At 36.2% G+C, this 13,589-nt stretch overlaps 4 protein-coding genes across 4 annotated transcripts in view; 2 read left to right on the plus strand and 2 right to left on the minus strand.

Annotated features, from left to right (window-relative positions):
• Positions 1-4,470, plus strand: part of LOC108569241 — an 8,945-nt gene extending 4,475 nt beyond the window's left edge. Inside the window, exon 2 of the mRNA XM_017930716.1 lies at positions 3,383-4,470. Within this exon, the coding sequence (XP_017786205.1) occupies positions 3,383-4,132 (750 nt within the window). The 3' untranslated portion in view covers positions 4,133-4,470. The remainder of the gene's footprint in view (positions 1-3,382) is intronic.
• Positions 4,471-8,727: 4,257 nt separating this feature from the next.
• LOC108569242 lies at positions 8,728-10,298 on the minus strand. Its single transcript, XM_017930717.1, has 5 exons — positions 10,201-10,298; positions 9,926-10,001; positions 9,493-9,871; positions 9,232-9,431; positions 8,728-9,172 (listed from the first exon to the last, which is right to left on the minus strand). The coding sequence occupies exons 2-5, from the start codon at positions 9,986-9,988 to the stop codon at positions 9,035-9,037; spliced, it is 780 nt and encodes a 259-aa protein (XP_017786206.1). The 5' UTR covers positions 9,989-10,001; positions 10,201-10,298; the 3' UTR covers positions 8,728-9,034.
• A 163-nt stretch (positions 10,299-10,461) lies between these two features.
• LOC108569233 (radial spoke head protein 9 homolog) lies at positions 10,462-11,301 on the minus strand. The gene has a single exon (XM_017930702.1). It carries the CDS (start codon positions 11,299-11,301, stop codon positions 10,462-10,464), a length of 840 nt encoding a protein of 279 aa, XP_017786191.1.
• Positions 11,302-11,843: 542 nt separating this feature from the next.
• On the plus strand, positions 11,844-13,402 carry LOC108569236 (putative E3 ubiquitin-protein ligase UBR7). Its single transcript, XM_017930705.1, has 3 exons — positions 11,844-12,130; positions 12,199-12,751; positions 12,807-13,402. Exons 1-3 carry the CDS (start codon positions 11,969-11,971, stop codon positions 13,247-13,249), a joined length of 1,158 nt encoding a protein of 385 aa, XP_017786194.1. The 5' UTR covers positions 11,844-11,968; the 3' UTR covers positions 13,250-13,402.
• Positions 13,403-13,589: the final 187 nt, after the last annotated feature.

Consider the following 13,589-nt stretch of genomic DNA (forward strand, 5'->3'; position numbering starts at 1 on the left):
TTTTTAATCCGTAACATGCGAGTACGTATGCAAATCGATAGGTCTATTTAGTTACGAAAACACATAAAGATCGGTTGTTTGTGTTTCCGCAAGGAAAGGAGCGAGAGCGTTCGTGTCAGTTACTAGACACCGACCATTTCATTTTATCTTCAACTCGGCGGCTGCTATCAATGGATTTACGGTCTACACTATTAGCACTTTCTTGTACGGGAGTATTGCATGAATGAATGGACTGGAATCGATGAATGAATGGACGGACAACAGCGCAAAGAAGATGACCGTTTTCTTGAGGAATCGCACGTCCGTCCGTCTGCAAAGTAGATCTATGCGAAGGTAGTCCGAACACGTTTTCCACTTTGTTTCCGCGAACAATGGGCAAATATTTAAAGAGAGAAATGACGTCGAAAGAAAAATTCGTGACGTGAAGTGGAAAAGATTTACGGTCATCGATGAAATGCACCGGAAATGCGTGTGCGTGCGAGTGAGAAGATGAAGCTGGCTGAAGGAGATTGGCATGGTTTTGTGGTTGGTGCCTTTTCTGGCGTTTACGGTTTTATTCCCATTGACGGTGGACACCCACGCGGCCGGCCCCAGCTCGCTACACCTTTCACATCTTGAGGCCCCCTTTACCATCATCATCATCATCCTCCGTACAGAACCGTAACGAAGCCCATTCCCAACCATCGACGCTCATTCATTCACAGATTTATTCATTCATTAAATCCACATTCATATTAACCTTACAGAGTGCGCCACAATTTTAACACAACAGTCATTAATCCATCCACCTTAATATTAATAATAAATTAACATTCTAAAGAAATGCTCGAGGCTTCGAATTCTATCCGTAACTAATTCTGCTTGTACACAATAAATTCCCATTTTGACGTGAAAATTACACGTGTAAATTGAATACAAATAATTTATTTGTATGATAAATCCGTTTCCAACGAGAACAAACTATAATTACCTATTAATAATTCACTTAAATGCTATTTGTGTTTACATTTTTAACACTAAGTCAGTTAGCAATTTATATTATACAGATTATGTTTATCTATTTACTAACGTTCTATTAATAATATAAATTGAATGTTTCTTATTTAATTCATATAAACATTTTATGTGAAACGAAAACTATATTATATAAGAAATTAACTGATTTTGAAGATTAACGTTATTCCTGTAGAGTTATTCATTATTCCTACTTGCTATTAACTTGGTAATACCAGACATCATTAATATTCTCAAAGAATGTCTAATGATGTCATTAAAAAAGACGATATATCCGGAATATCCCGGACATACAAGAACACTAACTAACACTACTGCACGAGTTGTTGTTACATTATTATCACTTCTGAATATCTTAAATATTAATTACCTCATTTACGTTATTGTCAATGAAAATGCATGTTGACAATATATCATTTTCTTAATTATTCTTTGAAATTGCAACAACAAAAAAAATTAAATAAAAATCTAGTAGAAAGTTAAGAAAATTGTTGTTTATATACATTTTAATTTTATGTTCTTAACATTCACTAGAAAGTGTACGTGGATGAAATCCTATAAGAAGATTGTTAGGTTGCCAGTACAAAAAAAGCGGTGTTGAAAGGTTTAAGAACGCTGTTGTAAATATTCATTCGAAATGATCTTATTGTTAAATCCATAATCGTGAGAAACATTCATACTTCCTCTACGATTCTCACGCGAAAGCATTGAAATATCTAAGATGACGTTGAGCACACCGTAGTCATATGATGTTTTAATTTACTACTAGGAAAAAAATGGTGTCAGCTTAACATGTTCCTTTGATTTAAGTTGATGATGTCTTTCTTACTAACATTGTGGTCAATTTGTTACATCAAATATTGCCGCCAAACACGCATCAATCTAGTTTGTGACATAAAACTACACATATAAGAATGCACGAGGAATACTAAGTTTCGCAAACCGCTGTTTTAGAATGCAATGAGCGAACAGCTAATAAGAAATTACAATTTCTTCTATTAAATAAGTAACGGACATTACACATCCTTGTGTCAAAGAGTCATGCCGGAATACGAAATCGTGGTAATTCCACATAGGATTTTTCCTGCCGAATTTCTCGATTGGTATTCATCACGTACTCTCCGATTCAATCAATCGCTACAAATGTATGCAAGAGATTATTATTTGAGATTATATGGTTTCTTTTTGAAAAGCGAATGCAAAGCGCGCAAAAACGAGCGTGCTTGTCATAGTTAAAATTGAAGGTGGAAGAGGTGTTCTATCACATGTTATTCTTTCCTTTTTCGGAACAAGAAAAAATTACCAAGAAGCACACACACATCTCTCTTTCAGACAATTTAAATTTTTCTATTATTGTTTTCATTTTTTTTTCTCTCACAATAGACAATAATAGGAATAGGTAAGAAGACATTTGCATCATAAAGGTGTATTTAATTTTTATAGGCAAAAATGCTAATGAATCTTGGAATAATTTAATTAGAAACGAAAGAAAAAATTGGGAATGAGCGGCTTTGTCTATTTCCTTTGTCATACTTAATTGGTTCTTTTAATCTACCTACAAAATACGTAAGGTCACATTACGTTCTCAGATGCATGACCAAACATAATATGCATTCAAGTGTATATATCGCATGAGATCTGTAAATAATTTTAATCCATAATATAATCCGAAATACATAATTATGAAGAATTGTATTTCGAGTTCATAACCTTTTATACGATTACAAATTAATCAATGGTATGTTTAAATTATCGATAATACATTCTAAAGGATGTCGAGGCAATAATCTGCAAAATATGTTGTAATTAGTATAGAATCGTATAATTTGTAAGTGGTGTGGGCGTGCAGTTTAATTAGATATATTAGTGTTTAACTGTGAACGTGCAGTTATTGCATAATTAAAATGTCATAAGAAAGATAATTAAGAGGCGAAGTAGGGCCCTAGGTGGCCTAAGATGAACGTAGCAGATCGTTTGAGGCTGATGGATGCTTTATGTTTTTTGATGATTGTGATTTGTGGACGATGCGTGTTCGATGCATGTGTAGATAGAGTCTGAACAGATGAATGAATGAGTCCTAACTCCCACGCAACGAATGGAGTAGGAGTCGTCGAGTCGCGCGTAGGGCGATCCTTGATGCACTCGCTCACTCACTCTCTCTTTAAAGTATCTCCTCTCTACGTGGTTTCTCTAACTATGTACAACCTGTTGTCGCACCGTCGTCGGTACCTCGCTCGCACAGGATTGGCTTTTACGCAGTTTTCATATTTTGCCCCTTTTATTACAACATTATTTTCTCTTCTCTTCGCTTCGTTTCGATCCTATCTCTCTGGATAGCCTCATTAAAAGTAATCTTTATTCGTTGCAGATGTCTTCAAAGATTGCACTGGTTCCAGTATTCGTTCTGCTGCTGTTACTGGTGAACGTCGAGTCCATACGACATCCGAGGAGCAACTCGATTCTGGATATGATCAACACCAAAGAAGTGGAGCGCCTGATTGCCGAGCGACGAGAGAACGAGGAGCGCAAGGAGAGAACATACCTGATCGAAAACGAGCTGGACGAGACCTACACGCCTCCGGATTATGATTTCGAGTATAAGCGCGTCAACATCGATGAAACCACGGATAATCCTCGGGTCGACGTCGATTTGTTCTTGAAGAGGAACAACCACACGGAGCCGTACACGGCGAACGACCTTCTGGCCGATCTGCGCGGTTACAAAGGCAGGAAAGTGCTCAAGTCCAGCAAGAACGCACTGCTGATTACCAAAAAGGAGTACCTGCAACGGGACTGGTGCAAGACGGAGCCGCTCATCCAAAAGATCAAGGAGGACGGCTGTCTACCACGCACGATCATCAACAAATTCTGCTACGGCCAATGCAATTCGTTCTACATCCCGAAGAACCCGAAGAAAAGGAACAAGCGGAAGTACAGTTCCGAAACGGAGGACGAGGATCTGAACGGACCAGCGTTCAAGTCGTGCGGCTTCTGCAAACCGAAGAAGTTCACCTGGATCACGGTCACGTTGAGGTGTCCCAACAGCACGCCGCGCTTTCGCAAGAAACGCATCCAGAGGATCAAGCAATGCAAATGCATAGCCGCGGATCTGGATTGAGTTCTCGCGTGCTACATCGCAAGGGAGTTCGATTCAGTTTTATAATTTCATGAGTTCCGATTTCAGCGACGCCGGCATCATTAAAGCACTTGACTTTTATTACATCTTTCAAGAGGCACACTCGTCTCCAATCCGAGGCCTGTGGAAATATCGGGCCACTACTCCTTCTTCTTCTCTATTTCTTTTTTTTCCTTATTATTATTATTATTACGATTATTTAATGTAATTTTAGGCGTGCTTCTAGTCCCAAACATATTTAATACTAACGCGGATCTATTTGTACGATCAACCACACAGACATTCCTTTAATTTATATATGTACATGATATGATATAGTTTTTAATTATTTCGTTGATTTTATTTTTTTTTGCATTTGCACTTATTGGCCTGATGCAATAATATTGTACGAACGTATGCAGTTTGTGTGCATGTGAGAGGTTGGGTGCAACAACCTTTGTAACATTTCATCAATTATCTTTGATGTTTCAAGCAAGCATTTAAATACAGCACGAGATATTGAATTGTCAAAATTTGTACGAGGAGAATAAACGCGCTTCGGTTACATAAACGATAATCACGGAATGTGCGTGTGTATGTTTGTATGCGCTAATGTGTTTAATGAAGAGATTTTCGAGACGGCCGTTTTGTTTTTCGATGTGGGCCGCGAAATAATAAAATTTATAAATAGAAATTCGCATTAATGAGCTGTGTGTATACCCACTAAGTCGGTGTAGGCTCAACGGCGCCGACTCTGCTCATGTTTTTATGCAGTGACCCGACCAACAATAAACACACACACACACATGCACATTCAGAGAATACAATTTGTTTTGCTTCTTGCATCTTCCAACTAATTAATTTTTCTAATTTAAACTTTAAAAAAAAAGAACACAATAATTCAACGGCTGCAAAGTATTGTAACAATAGTAAACTAATATCTTTACTTAATCATGAATTCATGTTTTGAAGCTTGTTACGTTTTCATTACTTACTTTTTTTGTTAATTTCTTATTACGCGTTGTTAATCAATCAAATAACGAATATCCTCTAAACTCTTAAAATAGATAAACAAGTCCAAGTTCCTATTAATATTTAGTGTACCTGTTTGTATGTTTAATTTTAATTTAGATTTTCACCTTCGATTGATTATCTTTTCAGATCTACCTAATCAACGTGTATAAAAGGATCTGAGAGTGGAGGCGTTTAGCGTTAATTGAAACGGTTCCCTCACAATCGTTGACACGATCTTCGTCGTATTTTCACCCAATTGTAATTGCGCACGTTGTTTCTGTTTAAATCAATATTTTTTTTCTCTCCCCGTTAATTTTTACGTAATTGCCTCTGAACGCCTCCTGCTTGTATCTACGTAGGTTTAGTAAACGTAAGGAATCAAATTAATTAGGCATCGTTTAAGTTTCAAATGTATAAACATTTGTGGATTTTTCTGGTATCTGCGAATACGAGAATACTGAAGCCCACATCCACACACACAGCTTTATATGGCTATGAAGATAATTATTTCTTTTATATGCACACGAGTTTTCTCTCCACCTTCCCTCTCTTCACATACTTTCCCATATTTGTACGTCTTCTGGTTTCTCTTATGCCTGAATAGAATGTATCTATCTTAATGTAGACTCATCTTTACATGTATTTACTACAAACACGAAATTAATTAATGTACTTAATATTTAATGTTTATTTTTATGTTTGTATATGTAGAAATTATTTATAGATACAATAAATTAATTGAATACAAATATTTTATTCTTCATTTCTCCTAAATTTAATTAACTACTTACTCTTTCATAAAATACAAAATTAAATGAGAATATTTTAAATGGAAGAGCAAATATAAGATAAGTATACACTTTTATTATATTTTTGTATCGGTTATATAAATTATTGAATTGATTTGATACATTTTAATGTTCATTTACAAGAAGTATTGTGAAAACTTTCGAAAATAATATATCTTCTTTGTTACAAGTTCTGGCTAATAAATAAGATCATCCAGTTAATTTGCATCAAGTGTAATAGCATATGAACTTCAATTGTTTTCCTTAACATGAGTTTGCTTTTATAAATAGTAATTTAGTCAATCAATCAAATTTATATTTTGAGTATGTTATGGCAGACAAAGACGTATTGATTTCCAATGATCTCATAGATCATCATTAAAGCAAAACAAAGAAGATGTGGGTGTAATCCCATAAAAGACTAATAGCTAGTTATTTTAAATACAATACTGTTGATGATATGGAATACTTTAATAATTTCCATATTCAAAATTATTGATGACTTATTGCTATTTTCTACAATTATCAAAATAAAATTCAAAACATATATAGTTGTTTACTCAATCTAATAGTAACAGAAAATGTTGATTCTGTGGAGATTTAGAAATCTTTGTAAGCAACGAATAAAATGTTAACAAAGGTGTCTTTGGAAACGTTTCAATTTTGTTTTAATGATAGGCAATTGTTAAATAAAGTTTTCTTAAGATACTTATTGTTAATACTAATTTTAATTGCTATAAATTTTATTAATAAGTAAAGAAATCTTTAAGTTTACACGTCTCAAATGTTAATTCTTTCATATTGATCAAGACTATACAATAGTAGTATCGAAATAATAAAGGTACCGTTCGTATAAATTGATTTTTAAACCAAAAATAAAATATTACATCATTACACTGAATCATCGTCGAATGTATCAGAATTTCTTAAGTACTTGATAACATCGTTTTCTCTGCCAAAATACAATGTATAAAAAACAATATATGCAAACATTCAAATATATTTTATGATTACTAAACAAGAATACGTAGAATATTGAAATGGAGATGCGATTTAAATGTATGTGTTTTTGGCGATAGAAAAGGGAAAGATATTTGCGTTTCGGGTGCGATACCCACAATAAATTCAGAGGCTCTTCGGTAAACAGAGTGGTGGACCATTTAACTTTTTCATCCGAGCTGCTCCGGCTAACCATTATTGAGATAGTAAATAATATCAGATATTTTTGCCAAAACCGCGTTTTTGAAATGTAAATCCGCACGGTTGTATACTTCGCGAGTAATAAATCCTGAAGGGGGAAGCGTTTATTCCCGCCGCCCCGTCTCATATCTCCTTTCTTTTCGAATACTAGTTTTTCTTCTGGTATGTGTACGTACGTACGTACATCTGAGGCCCCGGGGGTGTTTTGTGCAGACGGGCTTCGTTATCAAAGTTTCGCATTAGTCCCTGGGCTTTTGGCAAACACGTGGAGCCAGACGGTCGACTCCAGGACGAGACTCCTAGGAGTTATCGACATCCAGACAACAAATCAAACCGGCTCCAACGTACAAATGGAAAGGAGGGAGACGAGACTAGTCTGTCTTTATGCGCCTCTCCTCCTCCTCCACCTTATAGATGGCAACATTCCATCGAATATAATTTTCACCTAGTTTGCAAACTACCCACAAATCTATACAGTGGAAAATGTGAATTTCCAAATTCAGCACGGAAAGGTTGTAACCTTCCAAACTTGTTTTTTTTTCTTTTAGTGTCTACCGCATGGACACATATCGCGGACAAAGTTTGTCCGTTTATTCACATAAATCTTCGAGCTTAAATGTTATATCGTGTCGCGGGAAATTGACCAGAAAATACCAACAGACTTCTCTTGTGAACTTTAACCGCGTCTCGTTGTTCACTGGGCCATGCGAAAATTTTGCGATCCATCCATCACCGAATTCGTAGATATACACTTTAAGCTCTTCATAATCGAATCCGCGAAAGAGTGAGCGTTTGCGTGGGACTTTTCTAATTTGCATTTGTGCAAACATTTAAAACTATTTAAAACCGAAGTGGATTAGTTTTCAATATTTAGAAAATACATGTATTCTTTTTTTTTTATTAATACCGCTTACGCAAATGGGATGAGGATGAGTGGATGGATCGAAAATAAAACAGCTCAGTTACTTTTGCATCAAATACCATTAAATACCATTCATATATATATTGAAGAGAATGTGTATATACGTCATATTCCCATAAGTTTAAATTTAACACATACATAGTTACTACCAGAAGCAGAGAGATACATTGTTGAAATGGTTAACCACATCAACTTACATATATTAGTACANNNTTGTAATCATTCGAAATGTCATTCCTTGCTCGTAACGCTTGTATTCGTTACTAGTTTACTCCACTTAATAAGCTTAAGTCGCTTAGATTTGAGGATTTGAGGATCTGATTGTTACATTATCTCTTTATAAATAGTTTAAGAGGGAATTCACAATGCACAGACTGATTCCGTTCGGCGACGCGGAAAACCGGTGGGAACATCCGATGCAACTATTATTCCATAGGAAGTTCCAAAAGAAAAGGTGAGGTGATGGCCGATTTTCCGGACGCTTTTTGCGGAAACGTAGGGCCGTCAATGTGCATTGTAAGTTCAGACTTGATATGTTCATGATTCGACCGGCTGTTGCAACTCGAGAACCATTGAAGGGAAAACTTGGGGAAAACTGCTACCATTTTAATTGTTCCATTTCAATGCTTCTGAGGGGTCTCTCAGGTTTGCATCATCGAAGTTGTTCATAGTCGTTTGGCTGATTCTCTTAAGAGAAATGCTGTTACTTTTTTTAAAAGTATGGGGCCATATCCATTGGTTTTGTTTCAATATTGTTTAGTTATCGAGTCCATATTTAGAGTCATATTATTATTATTTTTTTTTTTAAATCCACACATAAAGCCGCTATCAATTAATATTGGAATCCTAACAAAGCTGGGTGCACCACATCGCGCTACAGGAATTTGAGATATATATGGTGAATAGTCGTAGTCCATGTCCGAAGCGAAAATTGTCGTCGTCGTCATCCAGACCAGAAGGTCTTCCAAACCGATCCATTATTTAGTAGTAAACATTGTTACCTTTCTTCGCGGCAACTGGTAAACGTTCACCAGTCAAAAATGGATTGATACGCTCACTCTTCTTAAAGTTGTTAAACTTTTTAGCAACCAAATTTTTGTGCTGAAGACTTGGATCAACCTGTTGTTAACAGTTGAATGTAATAAAACAATTCACTGTAAATAGGAAAATGTCATTACCTGAATGGAATGTTGAAGAAATCTGTTGAATTCCAGTTCGTTCAATGCATCCATTGCATCTAAAGCGTCATTAGTATCCTGCATTACACCACTTGGACAATCGAACATATGCTCGCTATCACACATGCAATCCTGCGCAGCCTGGTATTTTCGGCTGAACGTAGCGGTGTTCTCAAACTTCTCCAAACATCCATTTTCCGCTAGAATGTATCGATTTTATATATATATATATGATCAGAAAATAATTTCACTTCCTCTTACCCGAGTAACCGATTGGGCATGGATTGGGCGGATTGCAATATGCTGGCAGAGTTGCATCAGTTTTTATCTCCTGACGATTCTTGTAGGTCCCTTCCGGTTTCAACCGCTGTTTCCCTTCGCCTGCTCCACCAGACACGTACTGGTTGCCCCACAGGCTGCTGTGTTGCAAAAACTCTTGATCTCTGAGACTCGGATGGAGGTTCGGCTCGAGCGTATCATAATCCAACGGATACAGCTGTTCCTCTTCTTCCAATTCCTTCGCGAGGGAACGAGAACCTAACGGTAATCTTCCTTCGGGGAAATCGAGATAGGAATTATCGAAATCCTTGGACATGCGACTCATCACATCACGAAGTAAATCGGATGTAAAGTAATGCTCCTAAATTCATAATTATTAGTTATATTCGCAGAAGTTGGATTTATTACGATATACCTTTGTGGTATAGCCGTAGGTCCCTATGGCGAAAGCCAACACGAAAATTAAAGCGCACTTCATGTTTTATTCGGACCTATTAAGACAAAAGAAAAGTTAATAAATCAACAAGTACGTATTTATATGGTGAACGCTGAAATATTTGGGTGTGGTTTGAAATACAATTCTCAACGTCTTCTTCATTATTGGAATAGTAAATGGAGTATCGATAGATAGTGAAGTAAAAATAGTTGCAATAAAAATAATAAATAAGTGTAACAGCGAATAGCACTTACCCTTTCGGGTCGTCTCACATGAGTGGGACACTTGTAACGCGTTTGGAATCAATGGAGGTATTGCGCAGCACACGTCACTGAGGGCATCGCGACGCCTAGTAACATCAAGAAATCAATAACACGGGCGAAACCAATAATAAACGGGAAGGATTAAAACCAGCGAGAAGGAAAATCACATCAGAATCAAATTAATGTAAATCTGAACAAAATGTGCCAATGAAACAGTTTAATTTATTAACATCGTTTCTTACAAATGTATGTTTACAACAGTTGTAGCATAAACGGCAAATTGAAGCATTTCCTACCGTTACCAAAATATGCGTAACCATAAATAGGTGTACCGATCTTATGGTACAACATGAAACCTGTCCAATAGAGGGACTGTACGACTACGTATATGCCTCCCGGCGAAATCTGTGTAACAAAGCAACCCTCGGGAACGTCCTCGTCGGCGCAATCCAGGAAATCAATTGCGTAATTGTAATCATTTCTCGTTAATAAATTGGTATTCCATTTATTCCTCGCTTTGCGGTAATGCAGAAACGATTTTACTTCCATCGCTTCTAAATAGCTCAGTCCTTCGAAACTTAAATTTTCCACGACCACGCCATCCGGTCGTTGGAATAAAACACCTCTAGGCACGACGACGGCTTCTTCGTTAATCAAATGAATAGCCGCGGCCAATCTGTCCTCCTCCTTCAGCTGTCGGACTTGTGGTGCCTTCAACTTCTCACCGATTGAAATCTCATCTTTTTCTATTAGGATATCTACGACGAGCGCTGGGTCCCCTTGAAACTTACTCGTGCACAGAGGTGTAAGAAGCAACGCTTTATCTGTAGGTCTGGGCAGCAGGCCCCAATCTCTGCAGTTTGTGCTGTAATAGAAAACTCTGTTCAGAAGAACGTCGTTCGTGTATCCGTAAGCCACGTAATAGTCCTTCTCGTGTCCAAAAATGCGTCCCCAGAAAAAGGCTTTCCGAAAGTGATTTTCATTTTGAAGTAATAATAAGGAATTGTATAGAGTCAGGCTCTCTTCCGTGGATAACACCAATCCCAATTGCCCGCACGTATCCAAAGTGTTTAACAAAGAATCTATATCCATACTATATACAATTCTGGCAAATATATTTTTTTATTTTCATTCAACTAACTGACACAAGTCAACGGCTACTTGCCAAATTTTTAGTTTTATTTAATAATTATTAAATATATTGTACAAACATAGGTGGGGTTCAGCCCCTAAGACCCATATAGATGAGCCGCACCTGGACACGCTTAATAGGACTAATAAGACATATAATTACAGAAAGCAATAAATCTACAAGTTTAATTTACAATTCTATACGCAAATATATTTGTATGTTTCAGTTAAGTAATCAAAAGGATTTAGTTGTTGCTATAAATAAAGGTATGCAACTTATTAACCATCAGAAACTTTTTAAAAGTTAACGGTCCGGCCCTGTTACCTTAAAAAAAAATTCAGATTTCAATTATGTACTAATTATGTTAGTCCTAAGAAATAAAAATATTTTTAATGCGAAATTAATCAAAAATAAAATAAATTTAAATTGAATAATCCGTTTTAAGACCTTTAAATTTAAAGACAGCTGGCTCCATCTGCACGCTGAAGCCATTGATGATAAGTCAGAGTGGTCAACAAACAACAATTCCGTTGTTTTTTCTTTCAGTTTTAACCAGATTTAAGGTTGAAGACACCCGGCAAATTATTTCTTGGGAGATTCGTTTAGTATTGAAATTACTTGTATAAAATGTCTGAAAACGAGGCAGGAGGAAGTGCAGCAGCGATCGAGGGAAACGAAAATGAAGAGGTTTGGGCTATAAGCGATATATTAAATGGCGAAGAGAAGGTTATGGAAGAAGTGGCCGCCGTTCTTGGAGACACTGACGATATCAACTGTTCGTATGATAATGTAATATATGTTCCAAAATCAATTTGAATACATTTCTAATGTTTGTTTTAACAAATAATTTTCTTCAGGGCTACATGAAACGTCAACCATTGTATGCTTGTTTGACTTGCATTGTAGAAGCAAAAGAGGATTTCACAAAATCAGCCGGAGTTTGTTTGGCATGCTCGTATCATTGTCATGATGGTCATAATCTTATTGAGCTGTATACGAAAAGGAAATTTCGTTGTGATTGTGGAAACAAAAGGTTTCCAAACGGGTGTAATCTGCAACCAAGTAAAACTGACTTCAATGAGGATAATTCGTATAATCAAAACTTTAGTGGCTTGTATTGCACTTGCTCAACAATATACCCAAACCCTGAAGATCCCATAGAGGATGAAATGGCTCAATGTATCCTCTGTGAAGACTGGTATCATTACAGACATTTAGGAGCCTCTGTGCCTGTAAACTATGCTGAAATGATATGTGAAAGATGTATTGAAAAACATGATTTCCTTTTACATTACGATGGTTTAACAATTACCAAAGTCGAGAAAACTGATGAGTCTGAAGCAGCTGACATTTCTGTTGAGAGTCAGGATGCTGTAAAGTTGGAAGATAATGGAAAGGATCTGGATGAAGGTAAGCAAAACTTGTAACATTCCTCTTGTTTTACTCATTATCTTTTCTATTTTAGTTGAGTTGAAAACTGAAGGTAGCTGCTGCAAACCCAAGACCAAGTCCACTGTTGTATCAACCAAGTTTATGGAAAATGAAGATTGGCGCAACAAACTGTGCAAGTGTCCCACTTGCATGGACATGTACAAAGAGGAACAGGTAGAGTTTTTATTGGATGAAGAGGATACTGTGCAATTCTACGAGGAAAAGGGTAAAGTCAAGATGCAGCAGATGAAAGATCTAGCTGTGGATACGGAACAGAAAATGTTGAACTCAATGGACAGAGTTAATTTAATCGAGCTTCTCGCTGGATACAATGATTTTAAGGAGCAGCTGGGTGAATACTTGAAGAAATTTGCTGAAAACAAGAAAGTTATTCGAGAGGAGGACATTAAGGAATTCTTTTCTAAACTGAAATCCAGAAAGAAGCAGAAAACTGAGATGCCATACTATTGCAGATGAATTAAATGGAAACAGTATTATATAGATTTATAGTAATGGGTAACTAGATAGATATTGCTTTTGGTTATTTCTTCATTCAAAATTGATCATTCAGTTATTAATTAATGAGTCAATCTGTGACCAAACTATTTTATATGTAGAATTCGAAAATGTACTCTAGTTGAAATAATAATAATAAATATGAAATCTATAGAGCCTATTTATAATATGATATGATTTAATAATCTTTCTTTAGACCCTAACGTATCTTAGTGATTATTCTTTGTAATAATTAGCTGAAGGTTTAAATATCAAGTAAATAAATTCTTGTTGGAATTCAAACGTCGCGCTAAATGTAATT

This window comes from Nicrophorus vespilloides, unplaced genomic scaffold (assembly GCF_001412225.1).
Source record: "Nicrophorus vespilloides isolate i.1.1-1 unplaced genomic scaffold, Nicve_v1.0, whole genome shotgun sequence".
In the NCBI taxonomy this organism is placed as follows: domain Eukaryota; kingdom Metazoa; phylum Arthropoda; class Insecta; order Coleoptera; family Silphidae; genus Nicrophorus; species Nicrophorus vespilloides.

Coding starts and splice junctions, on each gene's coding strand:
- LOC108569236 (XM_017930705.1), top strand. CDS start 11,969: ATGTCTGAAAACGAGGCAGGAGGAAGTGCAGCAGCGATCGAGGGAAAC. Junction 12,131..12,198: donor TCAACTGTTCGTATGATAAT/GTAATATATGTT, acceptor AATTTTCTTCAG/GGCTACATGAAACGTCAACC. Junction 12,752..12,806: donor TGGAAAGGATCTGGATGAAG/GTAAGCAAAACT, acceptor TTTCTATTTTAG/TTGAGTTGAAAACTGAAGGT.
- LOC108569242 (XM_017930717.1), bottom strand. CDS start 9,988: ATGAAGTGCGCTTTAATTTTCGTGTTGGCTTTCGCCATAGGGACCTAC. Junction 9,872..9,925: donor CCTACGGCTATACCACAAAG/GTATATCGTAAT, acceptor TTATGAATTTAG/GAGCATTACTTTACATCCGA. Junction 9,173..9,231: donor TTCTTCAACATTCCATTCAG/GTAATGACATTT, acceptor TGTTAACAACAG/GTTGATCCAAGTCTTCAGCA.
- LOC108569233 (XM_017930702.1), bottom strand. CDS start 11,301: ATGGATATAGATTCTTTGTTAAACACTTTGGATACGTGCGGGCAATTG.